The 23,425-nt window shown below is 56.4% G+C and overlaps 2 protein-coding genes across 7 annotated transcripts in view; both read left to right on the plus strand.

Annotated features, from left to right (window-relative positions):
- The first annotated feature begins 370 nt into the window (after positions 1–370).
- On the plus strand, positions 371–11,613 carry SLC39A14 (solute carrier family 39 member 14). Of its 4 annotated transcripts, none has more exons than XM_030231992.2 (10): positions 371–411; positions 3,279–3,340; positions 3,550–3,819; positions 3,940–4,126; positions 4,678–4,847; positions 6,681–6,803; positions 7,037–7,222; positions 7,412–7,619; positions 8,557–8,741; positions 8,985–11,613. In XM_030231992.2, exons 3-10 carry the CDS (start codon positions 3,565–3,567, stop codon positions 9,129–9,131), a joined length of 1,461 nt encoding a protein of 486 aa, XP_030087852.1. In that variant the 5' UTR covers positions 371–411; positions 3,279–3,340; positions 3,550–3,564; the 3' UTR covers positions 9,132–11,613. The 4 variants fall into 4 exon arrangements, with proteins under 4 accessions (XP_030087852.1, XP_018780404.1, XP_018780405.1 ...); XM_018924859.3 differs by lacking the exon at positions 371–411 and adding an exon at positions 418–1,624; XM_018924860.3 differs by lacking the exons at positions 371–411; positions 4,678–4,847 and adding exons at positions 418–1,624; positions 6,023–6,192.
- A 2,143-nt stretch (positions 11,614–13,756) lies between these two features.
- The window catches only part of PPP3CC (protein phosphatase 3 catalytic subunit gamma), a 47,348-nt gene continuing 37,679 nt past the window's right edge, over positions 13,757–23,425 (plus strand). Inside the window, exon 1 of one of the 3 annotated variants that reach the window (XM_050982832.1) lies at positions 13,757–13,934. In XM_050982832.1, the coding sequence (XP_050838789.1) occupies positions 13,883–13,934 (52 nt within the window). In that variant the 5' untranslated portion in view covers positions 13,757–13,882. The remainder of the gene's footprint in view (positions 13,935–23,425) is intronic. The other 2 variants (XM_050982834.1, XM_050982833.1) reach the window with 2 other exon arrangements.

Raw genomic sequence — 23,425 nt, forward strand, 5'->3', positions numbered from 1 at the left:
CTAGGAGTTCCCGGGTGGGATTATTTGGGGTCCCGGGTGAGGTTTTTGGGGTCCCAGGTGGGATTTTCGGGGTCCCGAGTGGGATTTTCGGGGTCCCGGGTGGGACTTTTGGGGTCCCGGGTGAGGTTTTTGGGGTCCCGGCTGGGATTTTTTCGGGGTTCCCGGCTGGGATTTTTTCGGAGTCCCGGGTGGGATTTTCGGAGTCCCGGGTAGGATTTTCGGGGTCCCGGGTGGAATTTTTGGGGTCCCGGGTGGGATTTTTTCGGGGTCCCGGCGCGGCGCCTCTGAGGGGGAGAGCTCTGAGGCCGAGGGGGCGTGGCCGGGACCGGCGACAGCCAATGGGAGCGCTCCCTGTGCCGGCGGCCGCGCGTGCGCGCTGCGCGGCCCCGAGCGGCGGCGGCGGGAGCGGAGGTAGGACCGGGATGGACCGGGACGGACCGGGCCAGGCACGGGACAGGCACGGCAGTCCTGCCGTGCGACGGGGAACCGGCTGCGGGGATAGTCCCCGCGGGGAGGGAGGCAGCGGAGCAGGGGGAGCGGGCTGGGGCAGGCCCCGAGCCCCGGATGGGGATGGGGGATGCAGGGAGGGATGAGGGATGCAGGGAGCGGCTGTTTAGGGTTTGGGGCCGGTCCTAGGGCCTGGGGGCAGCCATGGGAGCTCGTTCTGGGACAGCCCGTGGGGTGTGGGGCAGGGGAAGGTGCAGGTGGAGGTGGGGTCGGAGGTGCAGGACCCTGTCATGGGGTGCAGGAATCAATTTTGGGGTGCAGGACTCAATTTTGGGGTGCAGGGCCCCGTTATGGGCTCTGGCACCACCAGTGCAAGCTCTGGGACCAGGTAGCGGATGGGGAGAGGGGTGGGATGGGGCAGGGACCGGGCAGCAGCAGCAGCTCCGGCCCTGGGGGCACTGGGCAGGACTGGGGGGTCCCTGAGGGGAGCGATGCCCGGGGGATCTCCCGGTTCCGCTGCCCATCTGCCCTCCCCGGGCCGGGATCACGGGCAAGGAAAGGGCAGGACACCGTTCGGAGGCTCCAAGGCAGCCCAGGGTGTCGGTGACCCAGGACCGGGTCCGCTGCCAGCCGCGGGACAGCCGCAGGGCACGGAAAACCTCCGGCGCCTGGAGCCCTCCTTGCCGCAGGACACGTGGAGCGCGATTGCTCCGGAAGGCTCCGGTGGCTCCGAGCGCCGACAGGAGCGGGCTGGGTCCGGGGCTGGAATTCGGGGTCCCGCTGGCCCTGTCCCCTCCCGCTTTGCGGCAATCCCCGCGCGGCGGGATTTCGGGCAGCGCCTGGCGCGGGGCTGACGTCGCCGGGGTCATGCTCGGCTGTGCCAGCGGTTCTCATTCCCGGCGTCACCTTCCCGCTCCGAGCGGCGGGGGGGGGAATGTGCGGATTGCGGCCGGGATCGCTGATCTCCGGGAAGTGCAGCCCAGGGAGATGGGAAGGCTTTGCCCGGCCTCGGGAGCTGCGTGGTGCTGTCGTGGCATCGCTCCCGGGCACATCCCTCCCGGGCAGCCGTCCCTTCGTGTGGCAGCGGTTTGTCCGTCCGTGCCCCAGCCCGATAAAGTAGGTCAGGCGCTGGCTCCGGGCTCCGGGAGCGCATCCCGGTGGGAGGACGCCCTTGAAGGTAGCGGGCAAGAGGCCGGGGGGCTCCGGGGGGGGTCGCAGCTGGCGGTGGGGATGGCGAGGCTCGGTGTCCTTTGGTGTTTGTCCCGGGATGCTGCGCTGGATGTGCTCGGCACCCTCCTGCCTTGCCCCGGGATTACAGCAGGTCGGAGCCCCCCGGGATGTGCCTCTTTGGGCCCTTCTCTTCCGCAGGGGCGGCTCCTCCGCCTCGTTTTGCCCTAAAACGGAGCGAGCCTGTGCAGCTCCGGCCGCTGCCCGGCTCTGCCCTTCCTGCCTTTCCTTTGGCAGCGGGGGGAAAGTTGAGGTCCGGTTTTCCAGCCTGGGTGTATCCGGCTGAGCCCGGCTTTGGGAGAAAGCCCCGGGAGGGGTTTTGGCAGGGAGAGAGCTGCGTGCCTTGGCACGGGTCGGGCTATCGGTGTGCAGGGAGCAGGAGGGCTCCCGGTGGCACCGGGGATTTGGGGAGCACCCGGTTGGAAAGGGCAGCCAGCGGGACGTGCGGCCAGCCGGGACAAACCTTTGGCACGTTGGGCTGTGTGCCAGCACCTGTGGGAGTCACCGACAGGATGTCCCACGGAGCCCAGGAGGACCCACCTGGAAGGGTGGATTGGGATAGGGAGGCAGAGGAAGGGTCTGGGAGATGCTGAAGAGGCAGAGGTCCCTCGGGTCTCCCAACCCAGCAGGGTGTTCCCAGCAGCAGCACTGCTCTGGATGGGCTCCCTCCCTCGTTTTGGGAGGAGAGGGGTTAAGTCAAAGCATCCAAGCTAAGCCCTGGCAGGAGAAGGCTAAAAGCTCTCGGAGAACAAAGCTCACAAAGTGGTGCTAAGCTGGTAGAACCTGTGGGAATGTGGGAGCCTTCAGGGGCAGTGGGGTCCTGCATGGGGAGCGGGGTCCTACAGGTCCCCTGCAGCCCCTCGGCGTGGAAATCCTGGCCCCAGGTTTATTTTTGGAACAATTGCTTGGCCGGGCTTCAAAAATGTCCTGGTTTTTGGAAGAGAGTAGAGCCTGTGAGCTGTCAGCACAGGCCAGGCACTGTGGGGTGTCCAGGGCTGGGTCGGGAGCACCTCCAGGGGGATCAGGAGGTGCACCAGGAGCCCCACACTGGGTCTGGGATGGCTGCTGCATTGATGGAGGCAGCAGATTTTTGTTTTCTCTTTGCCAACCCCAAATTTGCCGTCCACCTTTCAGGGAAGCTTTCCCAGGAAGGCAGCCTGAGCTCTCCAGGCTCCTGGGTGCCTCCCAAGGTGGACGTGCAGGTCGTGCCTGCTCTCCCTGCGCCCCTTCCTTTGCACCCCGGGGCTGTGCCACCCCTCTTTTATCAATTCCCGGCACATATGAAAGGGACAGAGAGGGCAAGGATTGATTCTGGGCAAACACTATAAAGGCACCTACAGTTAGAGCGGGGAAGCACTCGGTTCATGGTAATTATCCTGGTTAAATTATAACCTCATCAACAGGCCACCTCTGTCCCCGGGGCTGCCGTGTTCTCCAGCGCTGGCATTGCAGCATTTGTGTCCCAGCCCCGGTGACACCGAGGGGACCCACGCCTGGCCAGGGCTGGAGGGTGACTCCTCACCCCCCACAGAGGTGATTTGGGGCTGGCACAGCTGGGTTTTGGCACAGCCTTGCCTGCTTCCCGACCATCCTGCTCTTCCCAGGGTCCCTGAGGTGCTGCGGAGCTGGAGAGCCCCCAGGAGCCGTGTCCTGGCAGCCCCCCAGGGTGAGTGAGGGGCTTGGGGTGGCTCAGGGTGGAGGAGGAGGGGGTGGTTTTGCATGGAAAATTGGAAAAATGCTGAGTCCTCCTCAGGATCCGAGTGCTCGCAGCGCCATTCCCCCTTTCCCTGAGGATAAATCCATCGGTGGGGTGGAGCAGCCATGGTTGGAGCGCTGGGAATGCCAAAGCCAACAGCAGTGTGGTTTCTCTCCCAGCATCCCAGAGGCACCATGATCCCCAGCGTGGGCCCCCGGAGCTGCTGCCTGCTCCTGCTGCTCTGCCTCCTCCCCTGCCCGCAGGTCCGGGCGGGCAGGGACGGCCCCAGCGTCTCGGCAGCCTCCTTCCTGCAGGATCTGCTCCAGCGCTATGGGGAGAGCCAGACCTTGAGCCTGAAGCAGCTCAAGGCCCTGCTGAACCGCCTGGATGTGGGAGTGGGACACGCCAATGTCTCCCAAACACCTCAGCAGCGCCTGAACCTCTCTCGTGTAAGGAGGGGACCCCCAAAACCTCCCTGTGGGCCCCCAAAACTTCCCTGCAGATTCCTGAAATCTCCCTGCTGAGCTGTGGGGTTCTCAAGGCACATTTCTGTCCCTTCTCTCCCCCAGTGCTTCAGTTCTGTGGAGCTTTTTGCCATCCACAACCTGAGCGAGGGCTCCCCTGTGGGGCACAGCGAGTTCAAGGAGTTCTGCCCCACCATCCTGCAGCAGCTGGAGTCGGGGGCGTGCGCCTCCGAAAACCTGGAGAATGAGGAGAATGAGCAGACAGAGGAGAGCCGGCCCAGCTCAGCTGAAGGTAATTGGGGTGCTGGGGGGGGTGCTACAGGCACTGCCTGGTTCTGGGCATGGAGCTTGGGGACATGAGAAACAGCCAGTTCCCACTCCTGGGAGTTGCCTGCCTCCAGCAGCCGGCAATCCTGACCGAGTTTTCCTCGCTGTGGATGTGATTTTGCTGGGATAACCTCTGTGCCTCCGGGACAGCTGGATGAGGAGGAGACTCTGCTATGGGTTCCCCTGGGTGGGAGGGGGTGACCTGGAGGGACCCACTGTCCTCCAGCCGCCGGCAGATGCTCAGCCAGCTCCCGCCCATCCCGGTGCCAACGCTGCCCAAGGTCTTGGATCAGCGGCCCTGAGCACAGCTCGGCTTCTCCCACGCTGGGGCTGGCTGGGGAAAACCTTTTCCAAGGTGGCTTCATTCTCACCTTCCCTGCACCAAACAGGATGGTTTTGTCGCAGCTGGAGCACCCGGAGCACGGGGAGCAGCCCCGGAGCCTTTCCCACCCGCCCGGGCCCGGGCTCTCCGAGAGCCTCGGTAATGTCTGGCCCTCGTTTCTTCTCGTTCCGCAGTGTGGGGCTTTGGTTTTCTCAGTGTGTCCATGATTAACGTGGCCTCCCTGCTCGGAGTCCTCATCGTGCCGTGTTCCCAGAAGGCCTTTTTCAGCCGGGTGCTGCTGTTTTTCATCGCGCTCTCCATCGGCACGCTGCTCTCTAACGCGCTCTTCCAGCTCATCCCAGAGGTGCGGTAGAACGTCCCTGCCTCTCTCCCGTCTCCGGGGGCAGCTCCGTGGGCGCCCTCTCTGCTTCCACCCCGCCGAATCGATCCGACCCCTCGTCACCTGAGGCTCAGGGCTTGGCTCAAGGGGCTGTGCAGGGCTTTTCTCACCTCTCTGAGCACCAGGAAACCTTCAGTGTCCTCCACCCTGCCACATCTGAGGAGTGGGAGTGTGCTGGGAGAAGCTGTTTGCTCCTGCTCTGGGTGTCCAGGAGTGCATCTTTTGGAGGGATGTGCTCAGCCACATTTGTGGCAGCAGTACTGGCATGAGCCAGAGGGAAAAAAATGTGAAATATCCGTGAAAATATGATCAAATATCCATATAAAAGCACAAAGAACAGCCTGGAGAAGCGCTGGCTTCCTCTGGAATCAGCCAACTTTTACAGATCCTTTAATTGCCTTTTTTTCCCCCCTTACCTGATTTCCCAGCCTGATGTTCCCACAAGGGTTCTGCCTTCCATGAGGTATCCTGGTGCTCTGATGGGACCGACAGAAATATCGCGAATTAATTGTGTTGTAATTGCGCAGTTCTGGAGCTGAATAAATCCACCCGGATTGGAAACCTTTGGAACATGGTCCAGGTGCCTCCTCAGAGGATGAGCTGGATTTGGCACATCCAACCTTAAAATTCCAGTGGGTTTTTCCCCCTGGCTTTGCCTGTTTGCTGCCAGGCAGTGAACGCCTCATCCGTGCTGGCAGTGGGATGTTTATCCAAGCTTTTCAGCTCCAGAACTGCAACTTTTATTTGCTGGACATAAAAACCAAGCGCATCTAATTCCTGATCTGCCAGGAATTGAAATGCCAGAGGTACACTCCAGCCCTGCCAGCACCCCAGCAGGGCAGGGCTGAAGCGTACGAGGTGCTGGGGGGACCCGGGAGCTCTGTGGCTTGGGAATGGCCCAAGGAGCAGAGCTGGGGTCTGGCTGGGCCATGGCCTGGCTGCCCAAACTCAGCTGAGATTCCCAAAGCCGCTGAGCGCCGGGTTCGCCCTTTGGAGGTGGCGCCAGATGAACAACAATCACTAATGAATGTCCTCTTCTCTCCCTCCCTCCTCTCTCTGTGCTGTCGGTGTGGATTCCTCCCCTGCCCATCCCCACGTTGATCTCGTCCCTTCCCCCGGGGTGGGTTTGGCTCTGCCAGTCTGGGGTTATGGTTTCCTCTGCGTCTCCGTCATCTCCCTGTGCTCGCTGGTGGGAGCCAGCGTGGTGCCCTTCATGAAGAAGACCTTTTACAAGCGGCTGCTCCTCTACTTCATAGCTCTGGCGATTGGAACTCTCTACTCCAACGCCCTCTTCCAGCTCATTCCCGAGGTAGGGAGAGGACTGGCGGGTCTGTGCTTTTCTCTCTCTCTCTCTGGGGCTGTTTCTCTCTCTGGGCGCTCGCTGGCTGGAGAAGGGGAAGGCGGCGTCGGAGGGGAGCCCAGAGCGAGGTACGGAGGGCTGGAAGCCTCTCAGAGCTGGAGTTTGGAAGGGAATGGCTCCAGGGAGATCCCTGGTTTGTTTTATTGCCTTTTCTGGCTTTTTCTAGCACTGGAGGTAGGTCCCCAAGTGGTTTTGGCATCCCTGCCCCAGGGCAGGTGCTGGATCCAATGCCTCGGGGCACAGCCGGCTTGGAGGAGGGAGTGAGGGAGATTAAAGGTGCACAAAGGTGTTTCCTGAGCTTGTCCCCAAAGCAGCTGCTCCTCAGAGAGAGCTCAGAGCTGTGTCGCCCCTCCAGTGTCACCCCAGGGGCAAAGGCAGATGAAGGACACTGCCAGGGCCTGCTCCTCATCCTCTCCTGGGTCCCCTCCTGCCTGCAGGCGTTTGGATTCAACCCTCAGGAAGATTATTACGTTTCCAAATCCGCTGTGGTGTTCGGGGGCTTCTACCTCTTCTTCTTCACAGAGAAGATCCTGAAGATGCTCCTGAAGCAGAAGGACCAGGTGAGGTGGAGCAGGGGATGCTGGGGTGGGAAACAGCAGGAATTACGGGATGGTGGGGTGGGAAACAGCAGGGATATTGGGATGGTGGGGTGGGAAACAGCAGAGATTTTGAGGTGGCAGGGTGGGAAAGAGCGGAATTTCAAGGTAGTGGGGTAGGAAAGAGCAGAAATATCATTATGGCAGGGTGGGAAAGAGCAGGAATATCAGGATGACTGACAGCCCTGATCCCACAGCACCACCACGGGCACAGCCACTATGGCCCTGAGGCTCTGCCCTCCAAGAAGGACCGGGAGGAGGGGGTCACGGAAAAGCTGCAGAACGGGGACCTGGACCACATGATCCCACACATCACCAGTGACCTGGAGTGCAAGCCCCCCTCAGGGGATGAGAAGGCTGTGGTGGGCTCCCTCTCTGTCCAGGTGAGCGCCTCATCCCATGGCATTGTGACAAAATCCCACCTGTCAGTTAAAACCAGTTCTGCAGCCCAAATTCTCGGTGTGTGGTGGGACCAAACAGCTCCGCTGTGCCTGTTTAATGATTAGTGGGGTGGTTTTCCCATCTGGAGGAGGGATTTGGGTGCTGATCCCCATTTTGGGGTGCTGTGGCAGGACCTGCAGGCCTCCCAGAGCGCATGCTACTGGCTGAAGGAGGTGAGGTACTCGGACATTGGGACTCTGGCCTGGATGATCACGCTCAGTGACGGCCTCCACAACTTCATTGACGGCCTGGCCATCGGTGCCTCCTTCACCGTCTCTGTTTTCCAAGGGATCAGCACCTCCGTGGCCATCCTCTGTGAGGAGTTCCCACACGAGCTGGGTATGTGACTCCCTGGGGCTGCCCCTGCTCCTGCTCGCTCTGGAGTCTGTGCTTTGTCCATCCAGAGAGGCAGATTTGGGGTGCAATAACCAGTGATGCTGCTGAGAGGGGGGAGAGGGAGGGCTGTAAACTGCTCTGAGTAATCGCCGCTCTAAAAATAACGAGGTAATATGATGTCTGAGATTTAAATTTAGATGGAGGCATCTGAAGACAAAAAAAAGCCTCTCAACACCTCGTTGGTTTGGGAGGAGGGAGGCGGGTTTGGGTGGGAATGTCTGAATTTGGAGGGGTCAGTGGAGGGGAGGTGGGTTTGGGTGGGAATGTCTGAATTTGGAGGGGTCAGTGGAGGGGAGGTGGGTTTGGGTGGGAATGTCCAAATTTAGGGGCAGATGAGGAGGGAGGTGGGTTTGGGTGGGAATGTCTGAATTTGGAATGGTCAGTGGAGGGGAGGCTGGTTTGGGTGTGAGTGTGTGGGTTTAGGGACCAGTGCTGTGGTCAGTGAGTGGGAGGCAAATTTGGGTGTGAATGTCCAAATTTAGGGGCAGATGAGGATGAGGAGGGAGGTGGGTTTGAGTGTGAATGTCTGAATTCAGGAGTAGTGGAATGGTCAGTGAAGGAGAGGCAGGTTTGGGTGTGAATGTCTGAATTTAGGAGTAGTGGAATGGTCAGTGAAGGAGAGGCAGGTTTGGGTGTGAATGTCTCAATTTAGGGGCAGTGTGATGGTCAGTGCCCAATGCCAGCAGCCCCAGGGAGCCCACACTTGAGCTGGCACATGCTGTAATGTTTGGGGTGTTCTGTGCACTGCAGGGGTTGGACTCTGATCCTTTGTGTCCCTTCCAACTCGGGATATTCCGGGTTTCTAGGAATTGAAGTCAGTGCTGTCCCAGTGCTGTTGACAGCCCTTCCCTCCTCATCCTCCCATCTTCTTCTCCCTCAGGGGATTTTGTGATCCTGCTGAATGCTGGGATGACCATTCGCCAGGCGCTTTTCTTCAACTTCATCTCTGCCTGCTGCTGCTACGTGGGCCTGGCCTTCGGCATCGTGGCTGGCAGCCACTTCTCTGCCAACTGGATCTTTGCTCTGGCTGGAGGGATGTTCCTGTACATAGCACTGGCTGACATGGTAAATCCTGAGCCCCAAATCCTGAGCCTGGAACCCTGAGCCCTGGGATTTTTTTCCTAGGAGAAGCTCTGCTTGCCCTCAGCCTGCAGGCACAGCGGGGTTTGCTCTGTCCCCTTGGCACATGCAGATATCTCTGCTTTGCCTTGCCTGGCTGAAATCCCCGGGATGGGAGGCTGGTGGGTGTTTGCTGAGGAAGGATGAGGCTGTCACTGAGCCCTGCCATCTCAATGTTTCCCCCTGCAGTTCCCTGAGATGAACGAGGTGAGCCGGGAGGATGAGCAGAACGGCAGCGCCCTGATCACCTTCGCCATCCAGAACGCAGGGCTGCTCACGGGCTTCACCATCATGGTGCTGCTCACCATGTACTCGGGGCAGATCCAGATAGGGTAGGACCAGCCCGAGCTGCAGCCCTGATCCAGTTTTTCCATGGATTTTTTTTTTTTTGGGGGGGGAAGGGTTTTTTTCTTTTTTTTTTTTTTCTTTCCTTTTCCTGCTGCAAACATACGACGGTACCTGTGTGGGCACTGACCTCACACTACAGGAGAGACATTGCTTTGAAAGCTATTCCATGGATTTTTTTTCTGGTTTAAGGCTGAGGGGAGTGGAATTCCCCTTCCCACAGGACTGACCTGACTTTGTCCAGTGTCATATCCCTTCTCTCCTCACCTCTCCCAGGAAGGATGGAATGGGGAGACAGGAGCTGCTCCAGCCATGCTGCTCCTCTCGTGGTGCTTGGAGCGTTCCCACGGGACATGAGGCTGTCCTGACCCCTCTGGGGGTGTGTGATGGGGACAGACAGGGACAGACCCTTCTCAGAGCGTTCCCCACGGCCAGCCCTCAGAGCTGTTCTCTCTGAGGATGAGGAGGTTCATGATGTCACCATCATCCAACTGCTTTTGCTCTGTTTCAGCCCGGACAATGCCCTGGCAAGAATGGGGTGAAGAGGGCAGAGGTTTTAAAGCACATTTTGGGTGTCAGTGCTCAGAGCAGAGCACACCAAACTGGGTTGGAGCGCCACTTGCGCTGCTGGGAGAAGCCTGCCAGGATGCCCCGACCCTCCCTTCAGTCCATGCAGCTGAAATGAGGGGCAAAGCCCAGCTCCTCCTCTGTGAGGGCTGCTCAGAAGGGGATGAGAGCAGAGCCCTCATCCAGCCCAGGGATTTCTCCTCAGGCTGTGTCCAAACTCACGGTGACACCCAGGAGCAGCCACCACTTTTTAAACAGTGCTAAGGTGCAGGGTGGGGTGGGGGGTGTTTTTAAAAGCAAAACTCAGACTGTGAACCTCTTTAGGTTGTGTGTTCCCAGCCTTGGGGAGTAGCCAGAGAAGGGTGTTCCAGGCACTTCCCAGCTCTGCCTCCAGGCTGGCGTTCCAGATTCACTAGGTGAATTACTTATTATCATATTGATAAGGTTGTCCACCCCACCTGTGTTGCTTGAGGTTCCCTCACACCCCTTTTGCCCCCAGACCCCTTGTCCTGTACCTGGTGTAAGCTTGTGGCCGTGTGGATTCAGGGCAATCCCTTGTGGTTGGATTGGGATGGAGGAGAGGTGCAGGTGCTCTGGAAGTGTTTGTGAAGTGTCTTCCTTCACTGCCCACCCATGCAGGTGTGTGGGGTGTGACAGGGTGGTGGCACCGTGCTGGAGCTGAGGCTCCCACACCTTCCCTTCGCCCTCTGAGGAAATCAAACCTGAGGCTGTGCCAGGTATTATTCCTGCCCCTCTCAGACAGAGGGCCCTGGCATAGGCTCAGCACCCCTGGCAGTGTTGGACCCTGGCTGGATCCCTGTAATCCCTGAATTCCTGTACTTCCCAGCTGGGTGATGTTCTTCCTAAGCTCCCAACAGCTGTCACCGAGCCCGTGCCCTCTGGCACTGCCAGGATCCTCATGGATCATCACCTGCACCCTCGGTGGCTTTCCTAGTCTGGGCATTTGTCCCCTCAGCACCCCTGGCTCTTGGCTTTGTCCTGCACCCCAACACCTAAATATCAATTCTGGAGGAGCAGGGAGCCTTTTTGGGATGACCTGAAGGTGCCACACGGTCCTCAGGTGATTCCCTCAAGGAGAGATGGGCTCCGCTTTGTCCCATGTGGTGTCTCTTGTGGATTGTCACCAAAAGTCACTTTTCCCACTGGAGCAGAGCAGCGTGGCCTGTGCTGGCTGGGCAGTCATTCATCACCTGGCAGGCATTCCCTGGGCTGCAGGTTCCAGGACCAAAGGGGCATTGGAAACACTTTTTCCTTGCCTGAGAGAGCTGCAGCCCCAGCTGACTGAGTCGAGGTGGAAAATCTGAGTCCTTTCACTGGCACTGGTGCCCTCTCCTCTCTCTCAAGGAGGCACTTGGAAAACACCAAGTGGCTGGCAGGGCACAGGAGCTGCATCCCGGCTGGAAAAGCCTCCGTGGGCAAGGACAGGGGGCAATGGGGGCTTTGTCCCCTCTGGACTGTGCCTGGGAGGTCCCCAGGAGCTGGGAGGTGGCAGAGAGCAGGGCTTGGCGTCCCCAGAGCTGGCAGGATTCACTGTGGGGATCACAACTCCGCCGTCTCCTCGTTTCCAGTTTATCCCTGTTTCCCGAGGAGTCTGCAACCCGGAGATTTGGGATTGGGGGGTGAGAACCGAGGCTGCTCTGCCACCGAGGAGAGCTCCTGTTCCCCCTGGGCAGGCTGGCACCTGCCAGTGGGAAAGGGATGGGAACCCACCCGAACCGAGCCCCTCGTGGATTTTCATCCGTGTCTCCTTCCCCTCGAGTTCCATCTCAGTATTTCAATTCTAACTCAGGTGTTGTAGGAGAGAAACAAAGAGCGTTAACTTAACTGTCACGTGAATTGTACAGATATTTGTAAAATTCCATAAATAAAATATATTCTGTAATGACGGAGGGTCCCAGGCGTGCTCGGCAGTGAAATCCTCCGTGCTGCTGGGGGATGGAGGGGTGGGAGCGCTGCTGGCTCAGGATTTTTCCAAGGGAGCCGGGCTGGGTGATGCAATCCCGCTTTTCCAGCTGGATTTCCCTGGCTGTGCAGTGCGGCGCGGCTGACAGAAGGTGGCACTGAGAACCCCCAGCCTGCCCGCATGGCACGGCCTTTGCGGCTCCAAAATCCCTTCCTTAATTATTTAAATAGTTGTATCTTTATTTTTTTTTTAATTTTCTGAAATATATTTCCAAGCCGTGGTTTGGCTGGGAGGTGTGGGATGCTGGGTTTGTCCCCAGCTCACACTAGCCAGGCTCCTGGGAGTGTTTGTGTCCTTGTTTTCCTAAGCTCCATTAGGAAAAAAAAGCACAAACTTTGCTTTTCTACTTCCCCATTTTGCCTTTTTCTACACCATCCCCCCCATCTGCCAGCTCTGAGCAGCAAACTCAATTTTTAGAAACCCTGTTGCAGCTAAAGAAACCAAATCTTAATATTCTGAGGTGCTTTATAAAAAAAAATTATTAATGTTTTATTAAGCAAGGAAGGTCACAGTGAACATTGGACTTGGTCCTGCTCATCAGCACTTCCAGGGGGGCTTTGGGTGGGCTCTTTTCTGCTGGAAAATCCTTCTGTTTTGCTGAATGCCTGGAACCTGAGGTATCTTAGAAAATGCTGCTGGATGGGGTCATGGAATTCCTGGAATGGTTTGGGTTGGTTAAAGCCCATCCAGTGCCACCCCTGCCATGGCAGGGACACCTTTTCCTATCCAAAGTTGCTCCAACCTGGCCTTGGGCACTTCCAGGGATCCAGGGGAGGCCATAGCTGCTCTGGGAATTCCATCCCAGCCAGGAATTCCTTCCCACTATCCCATCTAAACCTGTCCTCCGTCATCTTCAAGTGTTAGACACAGACCATATCATCTGTTTTGCCTTTCCCTCAGAAATTTTCTCTCTAAGGAATATCAGCTCTGGAGCCAGGCTGGGAGAGCTGGGGGTGTTCAGCTGGGGAAAGGAAGGATCCAGGGAGAGCTCAGAGCACTTCCAGGGCTTGAAGGGGCTCCAGGAGAGCTGGGAATGTTCACCTGGAGAGGAGAAGGATCCAGGGAGAGCTCAGAGCCCTTCCAGGGCTTGAAGGGGCTCCAGGAGAGCTGGAGAGGGACTGGGACAAGGGATGGAGGGACAGGACACAGGGGATGGCTTCAAACTGGGAAAAGTGAGATTGGGGTGGGATTTTTGGAAGGAATGAGGGTGGAGAGGGGCTGGGATGGAATTCCCAGAGCAGCTGTGGCTGCCCCTGGATCCCTGAAGTGCCCAAGGCAGAAGAGAAAGCTCCAGGGAGAGCTCAGAGCCCTTCCAGGGGCTGAGGCGGCTCCAGGAGAGCTGGAGAGGGACTGGGGACAAGGATGGAGGGACAGGACACAAGGGATGGCTCCCACAGCCAGAGGATGGGATGGATGGGATTTTGGGAAGTCCTTTCTTAAGGACTTTTAGGCACTTTTCTCCATGTCCAGTCTGTTTTTTTCCCCCAAATGGAAGACATTGAAAAAGCGTGTGGGAGTTTTAAAACCCCCGGTGTGACACTCCCTGAAATGTCAGTGTCCACTCTGTGTGGGAACCTCCCAGATGTGTTTCAGTAGGAAACTTGGGACAAGGGATGGATGGGATACCGGGGAGGAACTCCTAGCTGTGACCGTGGCGAGGAGAAGGGATAAAACCGACAGAGAAGCTGTGGCTGCCCCTGGACCCCTGGAAGTGTCCAAGGCCAGCCTGGGACAGTGGAAGATGTTCCGGCCCACCGCAGTGGTGGCACTGGCCGATCCTTACAGTCCCTCCCAGGGCAGTGCGGGGTCCCCCCGGGGTGCTCCCGCACCAGCCAAGCTGTGCCCGAGAGCTGTGCCTGAGGCTGCCCAAGCACCCCCAGCGCCATCCCCGCACTCCCCCTCAGCGCCGCCGCCATGTTGCCCCCCCGTTGCTTAGCAACGCCCCCTTCCCCTCCAAGATGGCGGGCGGGGCGGGGCGGGCGTGGCGCAGGCGCGGGCGGGGGGGGGGGGCAGAGGGCGGAGGGCGGTGTGGCGGCGGCGGCGGGGGCGGGACGGGGGGAGTGCAGCGCCGCGGAGCCGCCGCCGGGGCAGCCCAGCGGGTCCGCCGGGAGCACCCGCGCGGCCCCCGCTCCGGGTGAGGGGAGCCGAGCGGGGCACGGCGGGGAGCGGTGCCGGTGCCGCCGCCGCCACCATGTCCGGGCGCGGCCACAACAAGCTGCCGACCACCGAGCGCATCGTCAAGGGTGAGGGGGCGGCGAGGGCGCCCCCTGCCTGCGCGGGGGGCGCGGGGGGGCTCGGCGGAGGGGGGCCACGAGAAATGGGGGCCGAGCGAGGTTTGGGGGGGGTCCCCAAGCTGGGGGAGCCCCAAGAAAGGGGAGGGGAATTTGCTTGCTTTGTGGGGGGGCACCTGGTTTGAGGGAGGCCGGAGAAAGGGGGGGGGTGAAGCGTGATTTTGGGGGGGGGGATCCCAGGCTGGGGGAGCCCCCAGAAAGGAGGGGGGAGCGGTTAAAGGGGGGCGTCTCCAAAGTGGGGGAGCCCGAAGAAAGGGAGGGAGGCTCATTTTGAGGGGGTCCCCAGGTTGGAGGAGCCCGGAGAAAGGAGAGGAAGGAAGCGTGGTATGGGAGGAGGGGGAGCCTGGTTTAGGGGGATATTTCCGAGAAATATGGGGGGATGCCTGGTTTTGGGGGGGGGGGTCTCTGGTTAGTGGAGCCCCCCCCGGCTGGGGAAACCCGGAGAAAGGGAGGGGGATGCCTGGTTTGGGTGAGGGGAGCCTGTTCTGGAGGGGGAGCCTGGTTTGAGGGGGGGTCCCCAGGGTGGGGGAGAACCGAGGAAGGGCGGGGGCAGCCTGATTTTGGGGGGCTGTTCTGGCGGGGCACCCCCGGTAAAGGAGGGCCCTGAGGGCTGGGGGAGCAGGGATACCCGGGGTGGTGAGGAGGGGGTGTTCCGGTGGGCGACCCCCCCTTAGGGAGGACTCTGGTTTGGGGAGAGTCATCTCCTGAGTGGGGGGAGATTGAGGGGGAGGCTGGAAAACCAGGGGGACAGCGTGGTTTAGGGGGGTCATCCCCAAGAGAGAGGGGAGGGGGAGGCCTGGAGCAGCCGGAGGGGGAGTCCAGTGGGACAGCCCCCATAAGGGAGAGCCCTGCTGGGGGGTCGGGCTGGGGGGACACCCCCTGTTCAGTCAGAAACCTCTGCAGAGGAGCTGAGGGGCCTTTGGCTTGGGGGGCATCTCTGGTTGGTGGGGGGCACCTGTGCTGAGGGGTGAGAGGAGGCATTTTTAGCCCCCCCTGGTCCAAGAGGATGTAGTCCCCTCCCTCCGTTCTGTGGGATGAGGGCCATGGGCACCGCGGTGCTGCCTGCCTGGGGGTGACAGCAGGGGACATCCCTTTTGTGTGTGTGGGGGGGAATCCCCATCCTGGCCTGGGCCTCATCACATCCCCAAGATCCTCACCCTCGGATTGGGGCACTGAACCCCTTCTTTGGGGTGGAACTGGGGTTCCCCTGAGGATGTGGGGGAAGGGGGCGATGAGAGCCCACCTTGCCCTCACCCAGCCAGCCCCCCGTGTCTTTCCTCCCCCAAATCCCTGCTCCGTGTCTGGATGCCCTGCGGCGGGTGCCAGCTGGCCCCCTCTGCGGCCCCGTTATAGTAGGTACTATTTTGGAAAGAGCAGAAGACACCGAAGCAGTTAATGAGGAGAGAAATACGTTAGCGGAGAAACTCCTGGATCGGGAGGAGGAGGAGGAGGAGGCTGGGGGGATGCACATTTCGCTGCCCTAATTGATCCGGTGCCATCCTCGTCCCCATGCACCAGGAACATCCACTGGGTGCCTCAACTTTCGCCGGGAGGCTCCAAGTTACACAATCACCCCGTTATTAAACCTCCTCCCGCCATGGCTTCCATCATTCCGGGCCGCTGGAAAGCAGCGATTTCCCAGGAATGGTTGTAATCCACGGCCATGGAGGTGTACCCACCACGCTGCCATCTCTCCCTTCCCCTCTGGATGTGTCCGAGCGATTTTTTTATTCCTTTCTTTCTCTATTTTTTTTTTTTTTCCTTTTTAGCCTTTAGCCTGTCATGTGGCCGATCACATGTTTGATGTTAATAACCTCAAACCCAGGGAAAGGGGATCCGGGTGGCAGCCGGAGCGTGGAGGCCCCTCAGGCTTAGGGAAGCTCCACGGTGGGAGGGTTTTTTATTTTTATGGGAATAATCCCAAAGTGCTCCCAGATTTGGGGGGATCCAGGGTGTTCCCGGGGCTGTGCATGTGCTGTGGTGATTTGTAGGTCTCCAGGCAGCTCCAGGGCCGGTGCTGTCTGTAAATCTCCTGCTAAATCCCAGGCAGCTGCCTGTGTTTAGGTTGGCCTTGTTCGGGAAAGGTAATGGCAATGCAGCCATTATGATTCAGCTGAGTCGGCCGGATCCAGGCGTTCTCTCTGCTCCTGGGGCTTCCAGATCGTGGGAATCCCTGTCAGAGGTCCTGCTGCTCCCTCTCAGGGCTTTGGCAACCCCACAAAAATCCTGCTAATTGCTGTCATTAATCCCTGTCCAGGTGGGGTGGAGGCTCAGGGCCTGCTCGCTCCAAAATCGCCCCAAAATCCTCCCCAAATTGCTTCTTGTTGCCCCAGGTGTGCTCAGTGCCTGTGGAAATTTGGGGAGAAATATCTTCTTCTCAGGCCAGGGTTATTGTTTAAAGGTGGTGACATTGTTGGTGGTTATTAATAATTAAATGGTGAAGATAAAAGCTCATTTTCTTCTGTGGAAAATGCCTGCAATTAAGTAGGATGTGGAATTTTAACTATGTTTAACCTATATATTTACATCTCCTGGGCCCTGCAGAAAGCCTGAACTGTAATTACGTTTAGTCAGAGGAAATACAGTTTTGGGCTAGATCTTGTACTGGGGGAGCTTCATTATTAAAATCACAAATTTTGGGGGTGTGTCAAGAATGGATTTTTATTGAAATCTTGAATTTTGGGGTAGGCCATGAATTGCTTTTTATAAAATCTTCCATTTTTGGGTGCTTCAGGGAAACTTTTATTAATTAAAATCTTGGTTTTTAGAGTAGGTCAGGAATGGCTTCTTTTTAAATCTCTCATTTTGGGATTCTGTCAGGAGTGCCTTTTTATGAATATCTCAAATTTGAGGCAGATTTGTCTTTGCGCACAGTTTTAGCAGGAAGGAAAGCTGATGGTTGCATGGAGGTATTATGTCCAAATTTGACGTCCCCAAATAAGAGCACTTGGGAAAAGTCTGCTGGAAATCTGAGGGAATTAGGGCGTCTGGTTGTCGCATAGCCCAAAATTGGACTGAATACCTGGTGGACATGGGATTGATGGATCCAAATCCTACAACATCCACATTTTCAGACAGGTGGGAATGGTGCTGCTGAACTGATGATCCTGGAGCTCAGGCTGTGTAAAAAGAAACAGCCAGAGCTTTTTTTGCTCATATTGGTTGAATTTTGTGGTCATTTTTTGGTTGAATTTTGTGTCCGCACTGCTCATTCTTCCCTGTCAGAAGGTGTAAATCATCTGGGAGCAGAGCTGTGTCCAGTTTTGATCCATGACCAATCCTAAAAAAACCTCAGATATTGGTGTTTTAGACACCAGAGCAAACAATCCACTGGGATTTTTCTCTATCTGTGGGTTATTATTTCGTGTATCGTGGACAAAATGTTGGGAAGCTGCAGGGCTGGGAGCAGCCAGGATCCAGTGCCCTCCTTTTGGAGCTGATGTTGGAAGTCGGAGACATCCCTAATTCCCACCCTGCTCCAGAGTGCCTGGCTGGGATTCCTGAAGTGGTTTCCTGCTTTTCAGAGAGGGGGTGAATCCCAGGAATTGTGGTGTCAAGCTGGGGCTGGTGCTGTAGCCAGAGGTGTCCTGGAATGGGGTGAGTTTTCCCAATTTGTGCTTTGCTGTCCTTTTTTCTTAGGACTTTAGGCACCTTTCTCCATGTCCAGTCTGGTGTTGTGTTTTTTTTTTTTCCCAAATGGAAAGACTCTGCACTGCCAAGGGTGTGGGAATTTGAAACCCCTGAAATTTCAGTGTCCACTTTGTGTTTCAGCAGGGAGAGGGACCTGGGACAAGGATAAATGGAATATTGGGATGGAATTCCTGGCTGGGATGGAATTCCCAGAGGAGCTGTGGCTGCCCCTGGATCCTTGGAAGTGCCCAAGCCAGGCTGAAACACCCTGGGACAGTGGGAGGTGTGGAGTGATGGTGGGGTAGGGGATGGAATGAGGTGCTTTCAAGGCCCCTTATCCCCCACCCCATTCCATAATCCATAATTCCATGCTGTCACTGACCTGTGTCACACCCAGCCAAGGTTGTTTGGGAGCATCCCACAGCCTCAGTGACACCTCCACCCTCAGCCCAGGTGGAATCACACCTGAGGAGCCTTTCCCTCCTCTCCCTGTGCCTCTGGAGCTGCTGGAGGCACAGGGAGAATCCCACGGGATTTGTTCCACGAGGCTCCCGCAGCCTCTGGGGAGCTCAGTCCCTGCCTCCTTGGAGAGTTCAGAGGCTCTTCCAGTTCATCTCACCGCCTGAAGATGCTTTTGGGGGATGAAAAATGTGCAACTTTCTTCCCACCTTGTTTTGAATATCATCTACAACTCTGGGAGCTGGAGTGTTGGATATTCTCCAGGTTGGGAGGTGTTGGGAATTTTCATCACGGAGCAAGCGCCGATAGGAGAGTCAAAGTGGCTTTTTAATTGAGGAATAACTTAAATTTATAGGAGATTGTGGGGTTTTAAACTCGCTGATTTGTTTAGTGTTGATGTCTTGCAGGAATTAAGGGGTGTCCAGGGGAAAAAGGAGCTCTGAAAATGGCTAAAATTGGAATAAAGGCCAAGATCCATGTGCTCGGACCTTGGGATGCCAAGGGAAAAGTGTGAATGCCACCAGGGTCAAGACGTGGAGGGGGATCCCTAAAAAGCAAGTTGTGTCATAATACAGTAACTTGGCTGGACAGAGCTCAAGGAGGTGTGGGGTGAGGCAGTCCTTAAAGCAGGAACCCCATGGGATCCCATGGAATTCCTTGAGAAAGTGGTCTTTTGGGGGGGTTTCCAGAAAAAAACACCCCAGACCTGTCCAAGTAATTCCAATATTCTTATTATTGTTATGTGTAAACAGGAAAGATGCTTCATTATCCATAAATGGGATGTGCTGGGAAAAGGGGTTGGTTTTGCTGGATCTTGTGGCATTTCATCCTGAAAAATGAACCTAGAGGAAAATATCTTGGGATGACACAAACTGTTCCTCTCCAGAGTGTCCCCAAACAGAGCCAGAGCTGCCTCATTTTGGGCTCAAACTGCCAGAAGATCTCTGGATGCTGGGATTCAGGGATGCTCTGCTGGCTAACAAACCTGCTGATGAATGTGCTAATTAACAGAAATGCTGGTGGCTAACCCCAAACCCAGCCTTGGGGGCTCAAAACACCATTGGGGAGCAGTGATAAAGCATCAGGGCAGGTGGATTGGGCTGGGATTTATCCCTTCCCTCTGGGAATAGCAGCAGCAGCCCCAGGTGGGTGCTGCAGGGCAGTGGGGAAGGTCGGGCTCCTCAGGATTCCCCTGTTTAATGTTACTTTTCTCCCTATCAACCCGGGAAAGGTTAATCCCATTTGCCCTGCTCGAGGCCATGAAGGGCCTCGTGGCAATAAACGAGCCCAGATTAATTGGATACCGTGCCAAAAGGGTGGTTTTTTATTTAATGGAAGGTGTCAGAGTGGAGAGAGCCCTGGCTCTGGGGCTGCTCTGGCTGCACAGAGAAGGGAAGGCTGTTCCTTAGGAAGTAGGGCAGGGTGCTGGCTTAAAATAGCTCTGAGCGCTGGGCTGTGCTGAAGGAGCTATTTAGGTAAATCCTGGGGTCTCAGTGGGGGCAGAGCTGCCTGCTAATCTAAAGATACTCCTTGGGGATCTATATTTGTCCAGGATCCTTCCCAGCTTGGCCGGTTTTCCAGGTATTCCCTGCCCGATCCCGCCGGGGCCGGCGGGCGTGTTTACAGGACGGGGATGGCTCGGCTCCTAATGGAATCCGACAGCATTAAGCTGCAGGAGTGAGGGAGCAGGCCACGTTCAGGCATCAGAGTTATCCCATAATGCAGGGCTTGGCTCTCAGAGGCTCCCAGGGGCTCCTGGAGGTCAGGATTGCCGTGCCAAAGGGGCACATTCCGGTGGCACCGGAGAGCCGGGTCGGGCGTGGAATGCTGGAACGGTTCGGGTCGGAAAAGGATCTTAAAGTTCACCTCATTCCACCTTCCACTGTCCCACCCAGGCTGGCCTTGGACACTTCCAGGGATGGGGAATCTGCAGATATCCTGGGAAAGCCCCTCAGGACATTGAGTATGGGTTGGGGCAGAGTGAAGTGGAGGATGGAGGGCGGATGCTCTAAAGAAAAGGAAATCTCAGGGCAGATTTTAAGGATTTTCCTGGCAGGAGGAGGAATGTTGGGCTGTCCAGGCTGTTCTCCTGATTTTCCAGCCTCTGAAACAAAGCCTCACTGCTGCCTGGTCCTGGTGGGAGCATCAGAGCAGGGGTGGGACGAGGTGAATCCTTCATGTCCCTTCCAACCCAAACATTTCTGGGGTTCTGGGATCTCCCTGTTTCCATTCAGGGGCCAATGGGATCTCCTCTGATTGGGAGCCTGAGGAGCTCAGCAGGGTTCTTTCTCCAAAATTCTCCACCAGTCTTCCAGCTGGGGGTTCCTTTTGGCATGGTGGGCCTGTAAAATAAGAGTTTCAAGCACTTTCCCTGCTCCAGGGAGGATCTGGGGAGAATTTCCCAGGATGAATTTCCCACGTGGTTCAGGGTGAATTTCAGGAGAACGGGAGGAAGTGGTGTCAACCTAGATTGCTCCAGAAAATATTCCCTTTTATCAGCTGCTGAGCATAGCAAGATATGGTAAAATGGCTTCTCAAACAGAATATTATCCCAAAGGTGATGTCTTGGAAAAATACCACGAGGGTTTCCTGGAGGAAGAGTGACCAGGGCACAGAGGCTGGAATTGCTGCTTCAGCAGTAGCTGGAGGCTCCTCTCATCCTGCTCCATCCCTGGCACGTGCAGCTCTGGGAAGCTGCTCTGGAAGCAGCACTGGGACTGATTTATCCCAATTTTTTGCTTTTTGCTTTGCAAGAGAACAGCTCTGGCTGATGTCCAGGGTGGCCACCAGGAAGATTTGAATTTTCTGCAGCTCCTTTGGACCATCAGCACCGTGATGTGTGGGTACAGATATTCCCAAACCTGGGAATAAGCACCTTACAAGGAATATTTTATCCAGAGCAGTTGGATCCAGTGAGGATCCCACTCAGGATGAGGATTTGAGGCCTGAGATGGGAAGAGAAGAGAAACCAAGGCCCTGATTGTGTCAAAATTCATCATTTTGTGCTCGCATTTCCCATTTATCCATGCTGTGACCATTTTTGCACACACTGGCTGCTCCAGCTGGAATATTTCTGGGGGTTGCTTTGTCCAGGATTCCCACGTGGATCAGCCTGTTCCCTGCAGGAGATCTTGGGATGACACCAAACTGTTCTCTCCAGAGTGTTCCTTCACACGAGCCAGAGCGGCATCATTTTGCGGATCAAAACTGCAGAAGATCTCTGGAGGATGCTGGATTCAGGGATGCTCTGCGGCTAACCAAAACTGCTGATGAATGTGCTAAATTAACAGAAAAGAAATGCTGGTGGCTAACCCCAATACCCACCTTGGGGCTCCAAAACACATTGGGGAGCGTGATAGTGATAAAGAAATCAGGGGCAGGTGGTGGATTGGGGCGGGGATTTATCAACTTCACTCTGGGAAAAGCAAGCAGAGCACCCAGGTGGGTGCTTTGCTCAGGGCAGTGGGGGGGAAGGTCGGGCTCCTAAGATTCCCTCTTCTGTTTAATGTTACTTTTTCTCCATTACAACCGGGGAAAGGTTAATCCCATTTGCCTGCTCGAGCGCCATGAAGGGCCTCGTGGCAATAAACGGAGCCCGGATTAATTGGCTACCGCTGCCAAAAGGGTGGTTTTTTATTTAATGGACGGGGTCAGAGTGGAGAGAGGGCCCTGCTCTGGGGCTGCTCTGGCGCACAGAGAAGGGAGGCTGTTCCTTTTAGGAAGTAGGCAGGGGGGGTGTGGCTCTAAAATAGTACTGAAGCGATGGGCTGGAACTGAGAGGAAGGTCTATTAGGTAAATCTGGCGGTTCAGATGGGGCAGAGCTCTGCCTGCTCATCTAGAAAGATACTCAACTTGGGGATCTAATTTTGATCCAGGATCTTCCCAGCTTGGCAATCCCCCGGTTTTGTCAAAGGGCTATGTACCTGACCGATCCCGCCGCGCGCGCCGGCGGCGTCACAAATCTGGGCGAGTTTACACGGACGGGGATTTGGCCTCGGCTCAGAATTGGCATCCGACCGCATTAAGTCTGCACGAAAATGATATACGGGTTAAACCTTACGTGTACAAAACTGGGACGCAACGGCACACGATTAAGGCATAAGAGATATAATCAAGACCTCACGAGGATATATCCCATAAATGCAAGAGGGCTGCTATCACGAGGTCCCCAGGGGGAGGGGATCCTGGGAGGAGTCAGGATTGCCCGTGCCAAAGGGCGCACAGTTCCCCAGGAATGTGCACCGGAGCAAGAGAGCGGGTAACGAGAGTCAGTGGTAGATGCTTAAGGGAGATGGATGGATTTGGGACTGGAAAGTTCGGGTTCGAGGAAAAGGGATTCTTAAAGTTCACCTCTATGTCCACTTCCACGGTCCACCCAGCCTGGACTTGGACACTTCCTAAGGGATGGGGAATGTGCAAGATATCCTGGAAAGCCCTCAGGACATGGATATGGGTTGGAGGCAGAGTGAGATAGAGGTGGAGGACTGGGAGGGCGGAAATATGACTCTAGAAAAAAAGGACAATCTCAGGCAGATTTTAAGGATTTTCCTATGGAGGGAGCAGGATACATGTTGGGCTGACTCGTGGATATGACAGGCTGTTCTCACTGATTTCCCAGCCTTTCTGAAACAAAGCGCTCACTGCTGGATGCCTGATTCCTGAGTGGAGCATCAGAGAAGGGGTGGGACGAGGTGAATCCTTCATGTCCCTTCCAACCCAAAACATTTATGGGGAGGAGGTTTGGGATCTCAACCTGTTTCAACTCAGGGTTTCCATGGGATCACCGACTGATTGGGAGAGCACTTAGGGATGCTCCAGCATGGGTTCTTTCTCCAAACCTTTAGACACCAGTCTTCGCAGGTGGAGGCGTTCCTGTTGCATGGTGGCGGTAGAAAAATAAAGGTTTCACCGCCACTTCCCTGTCTCCCACGGAGGATCTGGGCCGAAGAATTCCACCAGATGAATTATCCCAAGTGGGTCAGGAGTGTGAATTTCAGGAGGGAAAGGAGAAGGAAAAAGAATAAGAAATAAATCGAAAGTAGATACCGTGTATCTCAACTAGATTTGCCCGTGCCAGAAAATAGCGGTTCCCCCTTTTATCAGCTGTGAGCATAGGCTAAACAGATAATGGCTTTTTAATTATAGAATTTAATAATGGCTATCAAACAGAAATTATCACCGAACACGGCTGTACTCATGTGTCTTGGCAAATAGAGAATAGCCAACCGAGGGAGTTTCCTTGAGATGCGAAGAAGTGACCAGGGCCACCACAAGAGGATGGAATTCTGCTTCAGCCGGTAGCTGGTAGGCTCCTCTCATCCTGCTCATCCCGTGGCACGTGCAAGTCTGGGGA

Source organism: Serinus canaria, chromosome 22, assembly GCF_022539315.1.
Source record: "Serinus canaria isolate serCan28SL12 chromosome 22, serCan2020, whole genome shotgun sequence".
NCBI lineage: Eukaryota > Metazoa > Chordata > Aves > Passeriformes > Fringillidae > Serinus > Serinus canaria.

What these genes read in the sequence shown, in the direction of transcription:
- SLC39A14 (XM_018924859.3), top strand. Translation starts at nt 1,315, where the DNA reads ATGCTCGGCTGTGCCAGCGGTTCTCATTCCCGGCGTCACCTTCCCGCT. An exon ending in TCTTCCAGCTCATCCCAGAG is followed by an intron (nt 4,848 to 6,680) that starts GTGCGGTAGAAC and finishes TCCTGCCTGCAG; the next exon opens with GCGTTTGGATTCAACCCTCA. An exon ending in TCCTGAAGCAGAAGGACCAG is followed by an intron (nt 6,804 to 7,036) that starts GTGAGGTGGAGC and finishes CTGATCCCACAG; the next exon opens with CACCACCACGGGCACAGCCA.